Source organism: Hibiscus syriacus, unplaced genomic scaffold (assembly GCF_006381635.1).
Source record: "Hibiscus syriacus cultivar Baekdansim isolate YM2019G1 unplaced genomic scaffold, ASM638163v2 tig00110621_pilon, whole genome shotgun sequence".
NCBI classification, from domain to species: domain Eukaryota; kingdom Viridiplantae; phylum Streptophyta; class Magnoliopsida; order Malvales; family Malvaceae; genus Hibiscus; species Hibiscus syriacus.
The window spans coordinates 1,628,688-1,646,986 of NW_024062802.1; the positions used below are offsets into that span (position 1 = coordinate 1,628,688).

Sequence of the window (18,299 nt, forward strand, 5' to 3'; positions counted from 1 at the left end):
TACCATATTATTAAAGTTAAAAAATTAAATACAAAAATTAATATAAAAATAAAATAAATTAAAAATAAATTAATTTTTAAATTCAAACTCAAATATATCTAAACTCGATCACTCAAACCTAATAAAAGGTATCAATGGCAAAGAAATACATAATTTCAATGATATGAAATCAAATAACAATTGTTTAAATTTTATTTTTGAATTTATTGCTTAATTAAATATTATAAAATATTTTAATGGTAAATTACATCATTCCTCACTAAACTAAAATTTGTCTCTTATTTTATTAATTATTGTACTTTTAATTTTTTTATGCCTTTTTAGTTCTCAAGGCTTTGTCTTGACTAATTCGGACCTATCCGAGTCGAACAACTAATTTTGGTGAGTAAATCTTCTACCATAGATTTTCTACATACACAAAAATTCGAACTTGAAACCTACTTAAATGATATCAAACTGCTTACCACTTGAATTAACCCTATTGATATAAATATACTGAATTTGAGCCAAGCCAACTTAACTAAAAAATTTCCCATTTCCATTTAAGGTCAAATACCATGTCAGTTTGAACTCGATCAGCATTTCTTTGAACTTATTCCGTATATACTCTTTTTTTTTTTAAATATTAACAAAATGAAAACTTGACAAATTAATTCAAATTATTGCAAGTATATACAAATGTGAAAAGAAATGAAAAAAAACAAAGGAATCTCGACAATCAAATAAGAAGAAAATAGTGAAAAGTGGGAGAAACATGAATCAATGATACCCGGTTTACCTCCCTAAACTCCAAATAAGTTCAATCAGAATTCAGAATCAATGGTAATTCCTGTACATGAACATGAGCCAATGATACATGATTTACCTCCCGAGCCAACCTCTCGGTGGCTGTATGTCACTACCATTCATTAGCTTATCCAACACCGCATTGAGGTCGACTGCCTGCCCGTTCTCGGTTAATTTTCTAACGGTCTCTCCAACGAGGTCCCTAGAAAATCCCATGCTGGTCACTTTGTTGACGATGTCATCAATGGGAACCCTGTTTCCAGGTCCAGATGGAGCTGGTCCGCCACCAACACCGGAGGCATTGGGCAATGCATGTGGTAGTAGTACCCTAGCTGTCGGAAACTGTGGGTAACCACTTCCAGTAGAAGATGGGAGCAGCGGCATTTTCATTGGGGAGCTACTGCCGTATTGTGGAGATGATCCACCATAACCATAAGGTTCATTTGCCCCAGATTGTGGGATATATCCAGTAGAAAACCCGGGACCAGGCCTTCTGGATGGTGGCTCATGCATTTGAGACGGAGTCCCAAAATACTGTTGGGATGAAGGAGGGCCACTGGGTGGTTGGGAGGGTGGCTGGTGTAGGTTTTGTGGATTAGTCTGAGAAGGAACATAAGATGCCTCTTCGGGATGGTGGTCTATGGGAGGTTGGACTTGAAGGGGCTGTGGTGGTTGAGAGTAGTGAGGTGGAGGGGCTGGTTGATATGGCTGATTAGGCAGTGCTGTGGTTGCTGAGCAGGAGGCATTGGGAATTGTTGACTTGGAGTCTCCTGAGTTTGGCCAGGAGGTGGGTAGTAAGCATCTAGTTGAGGGACAGAAGGAACTTGATGAGTAGGAGGCATTTGGAATTGCTGACTTGGAGTCTCCTGTGGTTGGCCAGGTGGCGGATAGTAAGCATCTCGTTGAGGGACAGATGGAATTTGGTTCTGTGGGAATTGGTCCGGGTGCTGGACTGAGGTGGCGGAGGGGGTGGAGCAGACAAAAGTAATTGTGGAAAAGCGGAAGCCGGAGGAAGCTGTTGGTGGGATTGAGAAGGAGCAGATGCAGCTTGTTGCATGGAATCCATATGTGGAGTGCTATGAGTTTCTGATGGCTGGTCTCTCTTGTTCACCTGTAGCTTTGGAAGCTGTACAAGAGCTTCTAAACTCCCTTGCTTTTCTTTTACAATATGCACCTCTGCTTGCACCTGCACACGGTTGACAAAAAATATAAAATAATCATACAAGACAGTGATCAAAATACGAGAACAAGCATTAGAAGCCAATGGTGTTGAAGATTCCCTAGATGATGATTCCTCCACAGTCAATGGTGTTGAAGATCGGGCAGAAAATGATCTGCCAATGGAGGATGTTAGAGGAGGTCTTGCGTCTGAGGCTGAGATTGCACACAAAGATACTGAATATTTTAATGGTTTTCCAGATAATAGTAAAAATCAAAAGGAGCTAGTTGAAAGGACTTTGAATTTTGTTCTCAATAATGTGCATGAAAACAAAGGAGCTTTGCCTTTCCCTGTGGAAGCATCAGGTCCATAGAGTCCTGGATCTAGGGGTCAGGGTCCTATGGATCCTAGTGAAAACTCTGCCAGCCCTCATGATGAGAGGAATCGGCACAGAAGAGCACGTAAGAAATCCCCAAGCATGACACCTATTCATGGTAAACAGGATAATGTAAATGATACCGATGAGGAAGAATCTGTTGAAAGCATGGATGATAAATTTCCTCTCGTTAGAGATCCCAGGGAGTTAAGTGTGGAGTGCAAGGATGATGTTGATGAAGAACTTCAGTCAGCTGATGGAAGCCCTGATACAGTAAAGGACGAGGTAATAAGTGGCACCCATAAAGATGAGAGTTCACTTAATCCCATGAAAACTGGAAAAATAAGATCTGAAGTAGAGCAATGGAAGCTTCAAGAACTTGACGAGGATGAGGATTCTAGGGTTGCAAGAAGTAGTGAAAACAGCAAAGCAAGATCTGGCAGCAGCAGAGATTATCAGAAGTGGCTAGATGGTGCTGAGGATGAAGTTGTTCAAGGTGAACATTCTTGCATTGGGATTGTCAAGAAGCATCTTCATGAACATGATCAGATTTTTCGTAGAAATGATCGTGATGGGAGACATGACATTGAAATAAATCGCATGGCAGGTAAATCAGGAGATGATTCATATCCTCTTAGAGACTTCGATGCTAGCTTGTCACATAATATGCGTGTTGAAACAGATGGCTTTATTAGCCGAAGAGAGAGTGAAAACCCTGATGGTACTTTGCAGTGGAGGGAAGATGATCTTTATGGCAGGAAAAATAGAACTGGGGACTTAAGGAAGAGGGATTGTGATAATGGAATGGGTTCTAGGAACAGGGCTAAGGTTCGAGAAAGTGATTGGAGTCACAAAGATGATTGTCCACATAGACGACAATCGGACAATGGCAGTTATAAGGATGTCAGTGCGAGACATAGGGAAAGAGATGATAATTTGAAGAGTAGGTATGAAGCAGCTAATGATTACCACAGCAAAAGAAGGAAAGATGAGGAGTATCTGAAGAGGGACCATGCTGACAAAGAGGGCATCATGCATGGACCTAGAGAATCCAGCAGCAGTCGCAGGAAACGAGAAAGAGACGAAATCTTAGACCCGCGTAGGAGAGATGAGCAACTAAGAATACGAGATAATTTTGAAGAACATCAGTCAGCTCGGCACAAGGATGAAGTTTGGTTGCACAGAGAGAGGGTTGAGAGGCAGCGGGAGAGAGATGGATGGGATAGGCTAAAGTAATCCCATGATGGAAGTTTATCAAAACGGGAGAGAGAAGAAGGACGAGGTAATGTGAGGAGCGGTCGTCGTTCAGAAGACAAAGCTTGGGTTGGCCATACTAGGGGAAAGGATGAATATAAAGTTTCTGAAAAAGAATACCAACTCAAAGAGACAGTACGCTGCAGTGAACTGGTGAAGAGAAGGGATTGGAATGATGATGACAAAAATCAAAGAGGGCATGAAGATTTATATGCTCGTGGACACCAATTTAGTAACAATGAGAGAAAATCCAGGCAGGAAAGGTCAAACACTCAGAGTGACCGTGCTGTCAATGCTTCAGATAGCCTAAAGGGGCAAAGAAAACACTAGGAAGAATAGAGATTCTGTACCTGGGAATACAATCACTTTGAGTTCTTCCCGGAAAAGCCAAGAAGATTTAAGTGGTCACAACAATGAAACGGGCTTGAAAAGTGATGAGAAGAACCAAATACGTCATAACTCTTCCAGAAAACATAGTGAAGATGTTTCTTTGGATGACGAACAGCAAGAGTCAAAACGAGGGCGCTCCAAATTGGAAAGTTGGACTAGCCATACTGAGAAGGATGACAGTATCAACAGCAAGTCATCAGATTCCTTGAAGTTCAAGGAGATTGACAAGATTAATAATGTGGTATCTTCTGAATCTAACAAAATTGCAGATGGACCTGGTAAATCGGTTGAGCTTGCTGAGAACCACTATCCTCCCCTGTCTGACAATAAATATGTCAATGAGCCAGAGATCAAGGATGCTGATACAAGACCATTGGAGGACCAGCACCTTGACACTGTTGAGAAACTGAAAAAGCGAAGTGAGAGGTTCAAACTTCCAATGCCAAGGGAAAAAGATGCCCCGGAAATAAAGACAGAGAGCGAGACACAACCTTCAGTCAAGAATGAAACCCCTGTAGATTCAGAGATTAAACATGAGAGGCCTGCATGTAAACGAAGGTGGGTCAGCAACTAATAGTGGAATAAGCAACCTACATTTTTGCTATGCTGGCTCTGATTTTAAACTGTTTGACCCCAAAGGTCCTGTGCCCCATATTTTGAAGTGGTCACTATATGATTCCCAGGATGGAGATTTACCACAGTTACCATCATACCTCATATGCTATTGTAACAAAGCTGCTGCCATGTACTCTTTTTATCTTTCCAAAGCCATGTGTATATGTAATGTAACATTAAACTAGTAAAAAATGGTGGCACATATTCCATTAAGAGTCAAATTGAGATGAGTTCATCCGATTACTAATCCGGGTGCGACGAGGATCACACCTGATAAAATATTCAGTACCTTTCTGGCTTGTGTAAAGTTGGCAGCATCAAGGATGAGGAACTTGTTCTGATGCTTATGACTTTCAATGCTGATAGCTTGAAGTTTGAAGAAAAACCTGGTGCTGAACATTGAGGAGAGAAGAGACTTTGCACTTGCAATGATTGGAGGAGATACTAAAGGTTTTGGCATGGACGAAAGGTTGATACCTTTATTTGTATTAGTATACCTTAGCTGGATTAGATTATATCAAATTTCTCATATTTCATTGCTTTTCTTACATTTCTTAAATTTTGACAATCGGTGTGGAGAGCTCCTTTTGTACTTGAGAAACAAGTTAACCAATTAGTGATGAAAAGGAGTTACTTTTTTCAATCAAAAAAAAAAATCCAAATAACGACGACAAAATTCAGTCCATTAACAATACAACACGAACAAATATTCCTTGCAAGTAACTCGGTCTTTCACATGCTGCTAGAAAATTACTCCTTGCAAATTCCGTAAGTGTCATGAAAAATCACAAGCCAGATTTGCATTCTAATAATTGTAAGTCACCAGAAGATCTTTGCAGCTGAATAACAGACCCCTGGGATTTAGAGAAGGTGAGCAAGAAATCAACCTCAGCTTTGAAAACCAGATATGATTTCTCACTTCACTCATGGATGAAGAGAAATGTAGTCAATTAGGTTTCAATTTAGAGAGACCAAGAACATAATAAGACAAAATAAGCATTTAGGTGGTTTGACAACTTCGTATCCTTTAACATCATGTCTTCCAGTGGAGTTTACTAATTTGATTGCTATACATCAACAATAGCCACTTGAGCTAGCAAGATACATAGTATAGATCTATTTCTGAAACTCTTAAATCATCAATTAAAGCTGTGGGACTTGGGCTAACAAGACACACAATGCACATCTAATTCTTCATATACAAATGGCAGCCAAAACAGAATCTAATATCAGGAATATATTTAGAAAATACCTCTTTTAAAATACTCTCTAGCAGTCTCATTTTTCCATCAGTGCTTTGATGAATGTTTCCTACAGACACCTTCAAATCATCAACAGAGGTCTCGAGGTTACTGGTTCTACTCTCCAGCTGTGTGAGTCGGGCACCAACACCTTCTAACATGTGCATCAAATTATCAGTATGTTTCTTCAAAGTTCGATCAATTGCAGCCACTAATGACGTGTCAACGGCTTTTTGGTCCTTCTCTTGAATGTCTTTTACAGGTTCAAGTGAGTCAAGAGAACCATACTTCTGTCCACGGCAGAAAAAAAGACAACAGTAATGCAGTTGAAACCCAACTGAATCTTTTTTTTTATTGGAAGTTAAGGCCTTGTTAAAAACCCTCTTCATGATTAACGGAACACCAATTGGTGTTCTCTAATCAGCGGAAGGAGGAAAAGAGTGCCTCATAATTCATTAATAAGTAAAAGATTACATAATGTTTAAAACAAAGAAGCCCCTTACAAAAACAACCCGAAACACACCAAAGAACACATCTTTCACTCAATTAAACAATATCCCAACCCAACAAACAATAACTACCCAATACCATCCTTAGCTAAGCTATCAGCTTCTATGTTTGCCGTTCTGTCAACCCATCTGATAGCTCCTTCCAAAACTCTTATCATGGCAACAATATCTTTGACTAGATGAAGGAAAACACCAGGACAGCTATCTAAATTCTTAACTCAATCCACAGCAAGTTTGCTATCAGATTCAACAATCCACCGATTCTTAAACCTCTGAAGAATATGCTCAAAGATAAGTACACCCTACTGATGGCAACAAGCTCCAGCAAAGTTGGAGGGCCTGGATCTGCAGATTCTTTAAAAGAACCCATAATCTTACCAGCCTCATCTCTTAGTAAACCACCCACACCGCTCTTTCGCCAATCATTGCAAACTGCTGCATCTACATTCAGTTTTAGAAAACCCTTTGGAGGAGGAATCTAAGACACAATTTTAGTAGTCGAATTTCTAGAAGAAGAACAGAAATCTACAATAGATGGATCACTTATCAGGGAGTCTTTAGTAATAGTAACCTCGTTGAACTTAGCTAAGAACCAAGAAGCAAGCCTTAGCCTAGCCATGAAAAATAACTCAATGTGATCCAAAGACCTTCCTTCAAACACCACGGCATTCCTAAATTTCCAAATGGTCCAAAGCACTACCCCGGAATTAAGGACCAAATAGAAGAAGAAAACATCATGTCATTCCAAGCAAGTAAAAATCCTTATGCATTTCCATGAAGGTCCGAACTAATATTCCAAAAATTCAAAAACTTATTCCATAGGGACCATGCCACCTTGCAAGAGAAAAATAGATGAGGAATAGATTCAATCTCTCTTTTACACAAAGGACAAGAAACATCAACAATCCCCGAAACCCCTCTTTTTTGAAGCTCAAACTTAACTGCCAATTTCTGATGGGCTACTTGCCACATAAAAGTTTCTATTTTAGGAGGCACCAACCCCTTCCAGATACATTTCTCCCAGAAATTATCTTTTACCGATTCAACAAAACAAGTCTTCATACAAGAATTAACAGTAAACCCAACTGAATCTTGTAACTATGATACCAACAAAAGTTAACTAATCTAACTATAATGAGAGAAAAATGTAATCACAGAAAACCTACACACATAGCGACGTTAACTATCAAAATATTAACTCCAGATCCATAACATTATAATTCAAACTACATTTCATTGAATAAACCCGAAAAACTATTTTTAAAGAATCCAAGTAAAACATAGTAAGCTTAACTGCCCAAAATTATCATCAGATTCTTAAGTTTATTAATCAAACTACATTTCACTGAATAAACCCCAAAAACTAATCAGTCAAACAAAATGTTCAGTTTCGGTTCTGCTTTTGCTTCGATAATAGGAACCATTACTCCCATGGCTGAACAGTTTGGCAAAATGTTCTGTTCTGCTTCTGCTTGGATCAAGAGAACCATCTCTCAGGCAGTTAAAAGTTTAGCAAACTGTTCAGTTTCAGCTTTGCTTGAAACACTATAGCTAGAAACCAGGCAGCTAAAATGTGACAAATCAGTTTTTCTTGTGCTTTTACAGTTTCTCAATTCTAGCAGGTTCTGTATTAATGACAAAAAGAAAGAGAACAGACTTTGAAATCATGAATTTTACGTTCAAATGAGTTTATGTTAATTCTATCCTGTTAAATGTTGAGTATCTCTTCATCTTCTAACATTTTTTCATCATAATAATGTTGAAAACTTTATTTTGATATATTGTAAATCAAAAGTAAATTTGTCAATATACCATGCTTGAAATTAAGTTTTTATTGAATTTTATCATTATATATTTTAATTTCATTAATTTAAAACAAAAATAATAAATCGAGAATAAAATATAAATCCAAAAACTATATGTTTCACATTCAATCAGACTCAGATTCAATAACAACATGAAAAACAAAATCATGAAAAACAAGAAAGTTTAATTATGTCCAGATGTTTATGCTTCTATTGTTAAAGATATAGTTGATAGACTTAAATTTTTGAAGGGGTTGTTAGATGGGTTAATAGGACAGCTAATCTAGAGGCAAATGCCCTAGCTAAGGCTGGAATAGGTTGATTTATGTGTTGTTGTTTATGGATGTTTTTTTGGTTTTCTACCTCCTATTAACGGAGTTATACGGTGTTGTAATTATTATGTACTTTTTATAATATTAATGAAATTTTAAGTTACTATTTTCCTCTTTTCATTGATTAAGGAGCTTTTACGAGATCCATTGTTTAAAAAGGGATTTTTTTAACGAGGCATAGTATTCTTATAAAAAAAAAAGCCTGAAAAACAAAATTTTTCTCCATCTTATTCTGCTAATAAACAATCAAACCCTATCCCTAAATTGGGGAAGGTAAATTACTAAATTCTACCCTTTTATCAGGGGATCCAGCTAGACATCCAAAATCATAAAAGTTAAACCCAGATCTGGGAAACTGAAGAGAGCATTTATGGAAATCGAAGTACCTGACGGCATCGGTTCGAAGAGGATGAAGCGAGAATCGCTGTTTTAGTTTTTTATTTCTTCGAGAAGAAACAATTTCAGCTGGGGTGTAGTGGCGGGGTATGAGTTCGTTATTGAACCGAATACGAACACAAACAAAAGGTTTGTTCGTTCATTTACGTTCGTGAACGTTGGATTATATGTTTGTTCATTTATGTTTATTTATATTCGTTCATTTATGTTTATTTATGTTAATTCATTTATGTTCATTTATTTTCATTCATTTATGTTCGAACAGAGATAAAATTAAATATGCTACGAAGATTATTGAAGTTGTTTGGATTTCAAGAAGATTGTTTTGTTGAACAATTTAACTTTAAGACTTTATTATGTTTATATAGTTTATTTATGATTTATGTATATTTTTGTCGTATTCGAACAAATTAACTCTAAAGTTGCAGTTTATATTAATGAATTTTAAGTTATTCTTGTTGTTTACTTTTTTTTTTTACATTCATTTGTTGTGTTCGAATAAGTTTATTTTTTGTGTTTGTGTTATTCGTTAATTGTGTTTGTTCATTTGTATTTGTGTATGTTCGTTTATCATTTAAATGAACGAACATGAATAAGCTATATTCCTTAATGAACGAACATGAACAAAAAAAAATTATTCGTTTATGTTCGTTTATTTATTAAATGAACGAACATAAAAATATTTCTGTTCGTGTATGTTCGTTTATTTATTAAATGAACGAACATAAAAATATTTCTGTTCGTGTATGTTCGATTCGTTTACAGGCTAGTATGCGTATCTTTGCAGTGTTTCCTACGGAGGAAAGAGACTGAAGCACAATTTTATTTTATTTTTATTTTAACATGAAGCACGTTTCTTTAAACAATGCAATTATATTTTTTCCTCTGTGTAATAATGCAAGTAATTAGATTTTATTAATAATAAAAAATCAGAATTATAACTACCAAGACATAAAAATAAAAATAGGGTTAATAGTCATCAAAATTAGACTTATCATTGATAATGACGTTTAATATAATAAAAAATAAGTAATCTTTACAATTTTTTTTGTTTTTTTAACGATATTTTTTACAAAATAATAAAAAAATGATAAACGAACCAAATAATTTAGCATTATGTTTCGTTACACCATTCTGGTTATATCGACAAATAACCTTTTATCAAAGAGGGGATCTTACTATACGTAACCATCGACAACAAATATCGTGACGGTCTTTGTGCGAGCACCAAAACAACCACAAAAATATACGAAAAATGTATCAAAATTCATAAGAAACGTGCCATAAGATCAAAGAAAAAAAGTGTGTCACAAGAACAGGAAAAAATATGCACAACGACAAATATTCTTATTCAAAATTGAGGGTGGAAGAACTCAAGATAAAAGGAGAACAAAAAACATAGGATGGAAAAAAAGAGAAAAAAATCACCGACAATCGATAAACAACATTCAATCGATTTAGTTTATGACTAAACATAAATCATAGGAAAAAAATGGAGGCAACACAAAAATATTGAGAGAAAACATTGATTTTCTTTTTCACAATTTAAAATTTTCTTAATTAATTAATAACACATTGTATAGACATAACTGTTCAAATTCAAGACCTCTAAATAGAACAACATTCAATCTTATTATTTAGGTAACTTAATGGGTTTCTAAATACTAAAATTTTAAGATATCAAATATTTAGATTTAAATATTAACTATTATTAATTTGTAATAATCTACTAAAAATCGTTATTTGAATGTATTAAATATAATTATATAGTTACCTATTAATGATTTATTTATAAAAATATCATATGGTCGGATGGAATCAACTCATATTTGAAAATTCGATTGGAATCAATTTGAGGTCCTCGTTGGTCCTGGTTGTTATTGGAGCTAGTTTGCCTTATTTTCTCCGAAACCTTGTTTTCTGGGTCTTTATTTTCATTTATGTATTTTTTTTCTTTCTTGCCAAACAGATCTTGAATGAGAGATATTAATGATGATAAGAAGGCGAAGATGAAGAGTGCTTTTTTTTTATAATTTCTGACACCTCTTGTATGAGAAAAGCTTTTTAAAAGCTTTTTTTTTAGCAGAGATAGCAAACACTCTGAGCCTTTCCAGTTCTATTATTATTTTTTCGGGTTTCTTTTGGACTGGGGTTTTAAGAAGGATTTTTTTTCATTTTTATTTAATTTTGAATACTTTTTCTAAAATTTTAAAATAATTTTGGTTTCCCTTTTTGTTCTTTAAATTTTTTTATTATATGAATAATTTGTCTACTCAGTTTTATGAGATACAGAGAGTAAAAACAGTGTCAGTGTGATTTATTAACTCAAAAAATGGTAATGTTTGCTTGAGTCAATGTTCAATTATGGTTAAGCCAGCAGTTATTTACGTCCAAATTGTTAATAAAAAATGAGTTTTAATTACATCTTAAATTATTAAATTAATATACTCTTTTAAATTGATCTCTAAACTTTTTAATGTTTTAAATTGTTTCTGAAATATTTTTGATTATTTTAATGTCATTAACTTTTAGTTTAGTTTAGTTTCTAAATGATTTAATGTTCAAATTTTTCTTTAGATTATTGGTATATATTAATCAAGTCTCCTCTTAATAAAAATAATATAAAATTATTAATTATTTTATAAACAATACAATAATATGATGTGATATAAATTATTATTGAGTTCAAAATTATTAAAATATTATTACATTGTGTATGTGCTAATTGTTATACTAATTTCATTAAGAGAATATTTAATTGACATATACTAATAATTTTAGGGAAACATTTGGAAGTTTAAGGACAATTTATAACAAAGGCCACAGTTAAAATTAAAATGTTCAAAAAAAATTAAGACCAATTTGAAATAAAGTTCATACATTAAAATGAAATTAAACTATTCAAAAGTTTGAATTAAACTATTCAATAGTTAGTTAAGGTATAAAATTGAATTATTCAAAAATGTATGGATCAATTTAAAATGAAAGTTATAATTTGATAACGTGTGATATAATTAACTCAAAATATGATAAAAAGTGTTGAACCTAGAAATAAATTCTTGCTCAGATAATGAGTTCTGGCAGTTAGGTTTACAAGGTGTGCATGCTATCACTTAATAAATACTACACCGCAGATTATTCAAAAGAAAATACATCTTTAACATTCATCTCTTGTAAATATACATATAATATGGTGGTCAATAAATACAGCAAAGTTACCAGAGACTGAGATTCAAGCAACGGCGTCTCAAAATTTGCAGTCCTGCTTAAGAGACGCCGGGCATATGGTGTACACTAGAGAAAAAGGAAGAAGCAAGTGCACCTCTATATACCTAAAAGAATGCTCCTTTATGAACCCTAACATCGATGGAGAAATAAGCAGGCAGTCCAACTGTTGTTTCAGCTTCACTCTTTGTCGTTGGACAATGCATTTAATCGTTTCTTTAACTGCACGCAAAGTAAAATTACTCGGTTTTCAGACATTAGGTAAAGAGAATTTACAATCAAATCGTGTTGGATAGGAATATGAATCCGGCATGGTTATGTCATTTATACTATATTTTTAATATATTCGGAGTATAAGATCTCCATACCCAACATGTATCGGATCTGAGTGGTCATATTCGCTACTTCCACAATATAATATTCGAGATAATGCACGAACCTGCATGTTCTTCATTTTCTGTCTCTGCAATTCCTCACTGAGGTTCCCCATACTGACACCATAAATAAAATTTCAGTAAAATGTGCATAAGAAAGAAAGGAAGTTCGCACCATTTTGTGCTTCACCTCGTACCTCTGTTGCAGCTGAAGCACCTGGAATTGCAGTTCTCTCTCCCTTGAAGAGGAAGGCGCTATCTGCACATCGGCATAAGCCGGAAACCATGTTATAAGGAAGCATACATGAAGAGAGTAACTGACACCATGGAATATGATATCCCATTAGAAAGGTCGTTTGGTTATGGATAAGTTACGGTTGATACCTTCAAAAGGTCATTGATGCCCGACTCTGTCAAATCCCCAAGCTTACCTGTACAAGTAACACGGGCCATATTTGACATCGTATATTTCTTCCATGATTACGCAGCAAAAAATGCAGTCGATCAAAATATAGTGGCTTACCAGAACTTTCCTCCAAATATTTGATCAGTCTAATGATTTCTTCCTGTTGGCAATCATAAAAATAAGAACTTGTTTTACAGGCGATCTCCATGAGATGAGATAGCACATACAAACACAAACGTACCCTTTGCATAGTGTTATGTTGCAAAATGCTTTGTAGAGATGGGAGAACTGCACTAACTGTAGGGTTTAGAGATGTTGGACTCGTTGAACCTCCGGTAATCGGATTAAATATGAAGTCTGTGGGTCCCTGAATGAGAGAAAATAATGGCAATGGTTACAAAGCCATTGCCTAAAAGATAAATTAATAAGTTCAATCCTTATCATTCTGCATCTGAAAAACAGAGATAATATAGTCATAGAAGACAGTTTGTAGAAGCAACTTCGTAGGCTGCAATGAGGAAGCATAAGCCAAAACGTTCCCATGGTAACAGTCCATGTATCAGAGGATAAACATAACAAAAAGCAATGACATTTAGGATGAAAAATATATTTCAAATTAGGAACTGCACCTTTCATAACAAGCAAATTAATGCATAATCAAATACAATACGATCATTTGTAACGAACCAAAAAAATATGAAACCAAAACCTTCAGTGAAATCATTTAGAATGTAGCACTTTAGCAGAATTATAACTTGCACGGAGTGATGTTAAAATGTAACAGTTGATGGCAATAGATATTATACAATTTCGTTGATGCAGCATTTAGATGATTCCTAGCAAATGGTGGCTAACTTTGCAGACATTTATAGATATGGATAAATTTCACTGCAGTAGATCATAACAGACAGGAAAAAATAGACATGCCAAATATGCAAGATTTCCAACTGTTCATCTGATTTCAAGTAGAGGCTGTTTATCAGTAAAAAAGATGCATGTTATTGCACAACAGCAGAATAATATACCAAATAGGTTGCAAAGTTTCTTTAAACATATGAGCTAAACTTTTCAATATATTGCAGATGTACCTTGGGACTGAGTTCAGCTGAAGTCATCTTAAAGCGTCCCCGTCGAACAACTGCTCCCTCTGATGCGTCCTCTGGTAAGTAAAAGCGGGAAAGAAACTAAACTAAGTTTGTTAGGCTACAAAAACGTTGCATAGTTCTTAAGTAGAAAAAAGAAATACCTGATGAAGGGTAATTTGTTTCTCTCCTCCAGCGATACAAAAACGGACCACTGTAGTTGTGTGCAGATTGAAATTTGGGCTGTGGTAAGTCCCTTCAAAATATTTTTGATAAACCCAATTTAATATAGATTATAAAAAAAAATTCAGTAAAGTGAATGACAATGATAAAAGTAAGTTCTTTAATTACAGGAAAGTAGGGTCAATGACCAAGTCAAGAAGACATTCCTTATCTCATGTGTAGCAGATCATACACCTAGGACTACTCTTAACTTGAAATCCACAGAATTTAGAAACTCATCATATGCCGAGCTTGATAATGGGTAAATGATTTTCCTATATTTTTCTGGGAAATTTCGCTTCAATTATTTTATCATGTTTGGTGATAAGGTTTTGCAGCTTGGGGGTAACTTCACTTAGAACAAAGCTTACCTGTCACCATTTCTGGGAGAGAAGGTATTATCAGGTATTAGTGGACCGCTCAAGAACTTTTTGTGATCTGAAATGACCTGATGAGGTAAAGATTCACTTTGCCTGGAATTCTCACCCTTGTTTCTACTAGCATCTAGATCTGCAGCTCTTGGTGACTTTATAATGAATGGCTCACTTCCTGATTGGTTAACACCTCTCAGATTTGGACTCTTTGCACCCTCATAATCTTCACCAATATCAAAACAGTTTCTGCAACAATTTGACTGTCAACCTTTACTTCTCCAAAACAATAGTAATTAGTTGAGGAGATGCAATATACGCTTTTAAAATATATAAAGAAGATACTAAAAAAGCACATAAATTAAAAGCTGAAAGATTAAACTTGTGAGAAGCTACTGTTTTCTAATTGAAAAAAAACTACATTTCACAATCTCATTGAATGTGACAAATGTTAATAACGATAGCCTCCTAAATATGTTATAACAATGTATTGTTCACAACAGAAATTCAAGAAAGTATAAAAAATTGTCATACTTGAGTGCTTGAAGAGGTATAATAGGAAATGAAGCAAGTGATCTCTCAAGATCTAGAAGATTGTTAAGCCCCTCCTGAAACAAGTTAAAGAGGATATAAATATTGAGGTACAAGCTTTAACCGTTTGGTCTGAAAGTTCAATTAAAGAGAAACAATTTTGGGTTATAACTGGTACCTCCTGGCTACTTGGAGAAATGGAAGTACTAGCCGTTTCAGAAGACATTCTCTCCACAGATAATCCAGCGACACCATTCCTGTCACTTTGCTTCCTGCTGCCATCTTGATCTTCTGCATTTGGCACATCATCGTAATCATGAATCTGCAAGTAAAACAATCAGCATTTTTGATGAGATAAAATAATTGAGCAGGTCTTGGGCAACATCCACATAAATAATGTAAAGCATCCAACCTAAAACCAATCAAGAATAGGTGGAGGATGCCAACATAAATATAGAACCATAGGGAACCCAAGACAATAGATTCTGGATAACACCGCTTAACAAATAATAAATTGAGCTGGGCAATTGAAACTACTTACAAGTGCAGCCTGACTTTTCATGTCCTCCAGGTTGAAATTCCAGGCACTGATTCCTCTCATATACTCTTGCTGCAAGGTGGAAGGTTCATAAACAAATACTATGTAATGATAAATTTTTATATACCTAGGTTATTTATTAATTAAAGTAAAATTAGCTGCAATAGTTTCTCTTAATCTTTAAGACCTGGGACAACCATGGAACTGATAGAAGTTGGATCACTCAGAATACAAAACCTAAAATTTTAATCAGACATTAAGGAAAGAACCTAGCACTATGAGTTACATTTTGTTGAGAAATGTAAAAGATCTCCATTATTCACCTGTGATAATTGCTCCTTGTCCTCATATTGAGCCTTTTTCTGTACAATAAGTTCAGCTTCTTTTGTCTGAGACATAAAAGACCAGATCAGCGTGCCACAGATGTTCCCCATCTTAAACAGAGCAAAAATTAAATAACAATGGTAAACAAGAGACCTTGAGCACCCTAAACCGTTCACCTAATGGAGCAAAGCCATCAAGAATGGTTCGAGCTAGATAATCAGACGAGCGTGCGTTTTTGAAGAAAGGGTGCTTCAAAAGCTTCTCTGAAGTTGGGCGTTTCTTTGGGTCCTTCACCAAGCAAGTAGCTACCATCTCCTTGAAAGACTGGAGATAATAACCCTCTTAGAATGATGCTATAGATACCAACAAGTTATACCAGTCACTAAGACAGAATTGAGTAGCACAAACCTTAGAGAACCTCTTGTCCCTTTCATAATCTAGACCAGGAGGAGCATTTTGCAAGGTCATCAATAAAACCTGCAGCAAAATGGAAGTAAACATTCAAATCAGTAACTAAAATAAAAAGCAATAGCAAAGCACATACAATAATAAACTGATATAACTATCAGAAAACTAAGAGATTACTTTCATCGGCGGATATTTGGAAAATGGGGCATGACCATGAGCAAGTTCAAGCGCTGTTATTCCGAAAGACCAGATGTCCGCTCTGTAAAGAGGAAAGAACAAGAAGAATGATTCAAAAGGTATAAGAAAGCAAAAGAATGAAAATAAAAGAAAAAAGCATATATCAGAGAGGTAATCAACTCACTTAAAGTCATAACCATGCAACTGCTGCATAACTTCTGGAGCCATCCTGAAATAAAACAACAACAACGAGATACATTGTGGTCATTATCAACTCTGAAAAACTGAATTTACATAATGAAAATACTAATATAAGTAAACTCTTAGACGGTTGGAAGGCATAGGGAACACAAATACCAGCAAGGAGTTCCAACAAAAGTATTTCTGGAATGCTGTCTGTCTCCATCAAACATGCATGCTGACACTCCAAAATCTGCCAGCTTGACAGCGCCATCAGAATCAATTAAGATATTCCCAGCCTGCAAACATAAGTTATGAATATAGACAAGAATAAAGACAAAAATCCCCATATTGAGGAGGAAAAGGAACAAGGACAAAATAACAGGCAGTCAGCAGTCGACACATTGCCAAAAAAAGAGTCATATTGAACTACTAGTCTAAGAGACTATTAGCTAAAGTTCAGAAAAAGATATTTATCCAGCGTTTATTTGAAAAGAACAATAATTTTTTTCATGAGATTGTTACAAAATATAGCTTAAGCTGTATCACACTGAAGAGGAAGTCAATAACTAATAAGCTTGGCCTCTGAAAATAAAGTAGTTTCAGAAATAAACAAGAAAACACATGGTATACAAATAAAACAAAAAGGGGCAATTAAAAACCTTCACGTCTCTGTGAATGTGCCCATGGGCATGAAGATAAACAAGAGCTTTAAGAACTTCACGCAACAAAGTAGCAATGATAGGCTCTTCAAAACCTTCTGGATAATCAGATTTCATTATATGCAGGCAAGATCCCCCAGCCATATATGGCATCACAATCCAAAGGCTGTGACCGGTAGTAAATGAGCAAAGTGCCCATACTAAATTTGGGTGATCAATCAAGCTCATGGTCTGTACCTCTCTTCGGATGCCATCCTGCATCAATCATGAACAGATATCATATATTGATGCCAACTATTGATGCAACGGAGTTGCTGGGACTTCTAAGGTACGGCTACTAGTAAACATGACTTCGAAACAACAGATTGCGAAAGATCGTACTTACCAGATCAATATTGCACTTTTCCAAATCAAGAACCTTGATAGCAACAATCTCATTAAGTGGAATGCATAAAGCCCTGTACACAGTTGCACTGACACCTTCTCCAATTTCTTCCTGTAACTTATAATCTTTTGGATAGACTGGGTATCGTTTCTCCAAAGTAAGCTCCATGGTTTCCTTTTACATCATACTATTGTCACTCTCTTTGCTCCTAGATGTTCCATTAACAAAAACATAGTTTTAACTAAAGATTGGACTGCCAATTTAATACGGGGCTTCTTCCAATTTGGTAGCATCTTCTCCTTTTTAATGCACGAGATATTACAAGTCAATTGACGTCAACAAGTTAATAGCCTTACCCAATCCTTTTCCTTGCATGCGGATACAGTTTAAACTTTAAACCTCAAAATCCTAGTAAATAACGGAGAAGACCTTGCATTACACCAAGTATTCTGTGATTGAACTATTCGAACCAGTAGTGGACAGTTCAACGAGAGCAGTCAACAAAACTCACCAGAAAAGTCATTTACCCTGGATGGCAAAAAGAAGCCTAA

General features: G+C 35.3%; 1 protein-coding gene, 1 non-coding gene and 2 pseudogenes across 2 annotated transcripts; 2 read left to right on the top strand and 2 right to left on the bottom strand.

Annotated features, from left to right (window-relative positions):
- Positions 1-768: 768 nt before the first annotated feature.
- LOC120135896 lies at positions 769-7,820 on the bottom strand (annotated as a pseudogene).
- LOC120136167 lies at positions 2,072-4,930 on the top strand (annotated as a pseudogene).
- Positions 7,821-10,865: 3,045 nt separating the features above from the next.
- On the top strand, positions 10,866-10,970 carry LOC120136277. The gene has a single exon (XR_005517324.1). It is a non-coding gene; the product is annotated as a small nucleolar RNA snoR1 (small nucleolar RNA).
- Positions 10,971-12,015: 1,045 nt separating this feature from the next.
- Positions 12,016-18,276, bottom strand: LOC120136168 (serine/threonine-protein kinase BLUS1-like). Its single transcript, XM_039152278.1, has 21 exons — positions 17,749-18,276; positions 17,364-17,618; positions 16,879-17,000; positions 16,706-16,750; positions 16,522-16,603; positions 16,345-16,413; positions 16,090-16,260; positions 15,936-16,001; positions 15,616-15,684; positions 15,253-15,396; positions 15,078-15,151; positions 14,544-14,792; positions 14,115-14,206; positions 13,957-14,027; positions 13,110-13,235; positions 12,986-13,028; positions 12,847-12,893; positions 12,660-12,721; positions 12,528-12,579; positions 12,269-12,310; positions 12,016-12,159 (listed from the first exon to the last, which is right to left on the bottom strand). Exons 1-20 carry the CDS (start codon positions 17,914-17,916, stop codon positions 12,269-12,271), a joined length of 2,049 nt encoding a protein of 682 aa, XP_039008209.1. The 5' UTR covers positions 17,917-18,276; the 3' UTR covers positions 12,016-12,159.
- Positions 18,277-18,299: the final 23 nt, after the last annotated feature.

Bases quoted from the DNA above. Each gene is read 5' to 3' on its own strand.
- LOC120136168 (XM_039152278.1), bottom strand. From the start codon at position 17,916: ATGGAGCTTACTTTGGAGAAACGATACCCAGTCTATCCAAAAGATTAT. The intron at 12,894-12,985 runs GTAAGCCACTAT...TTACTTGTACAG, and splicing joins ATATTTGGAGGAAAGTTCTG to GTAAGCTTGGGGATTTGACA. The intron at 12,580-12,659 runs GTACGAGGTGAA...TTATGGTGTCAG, and splicing joins GTGCTTCAGCTGCAACAGAG to TATGGGGAACCTCAGTGAGG.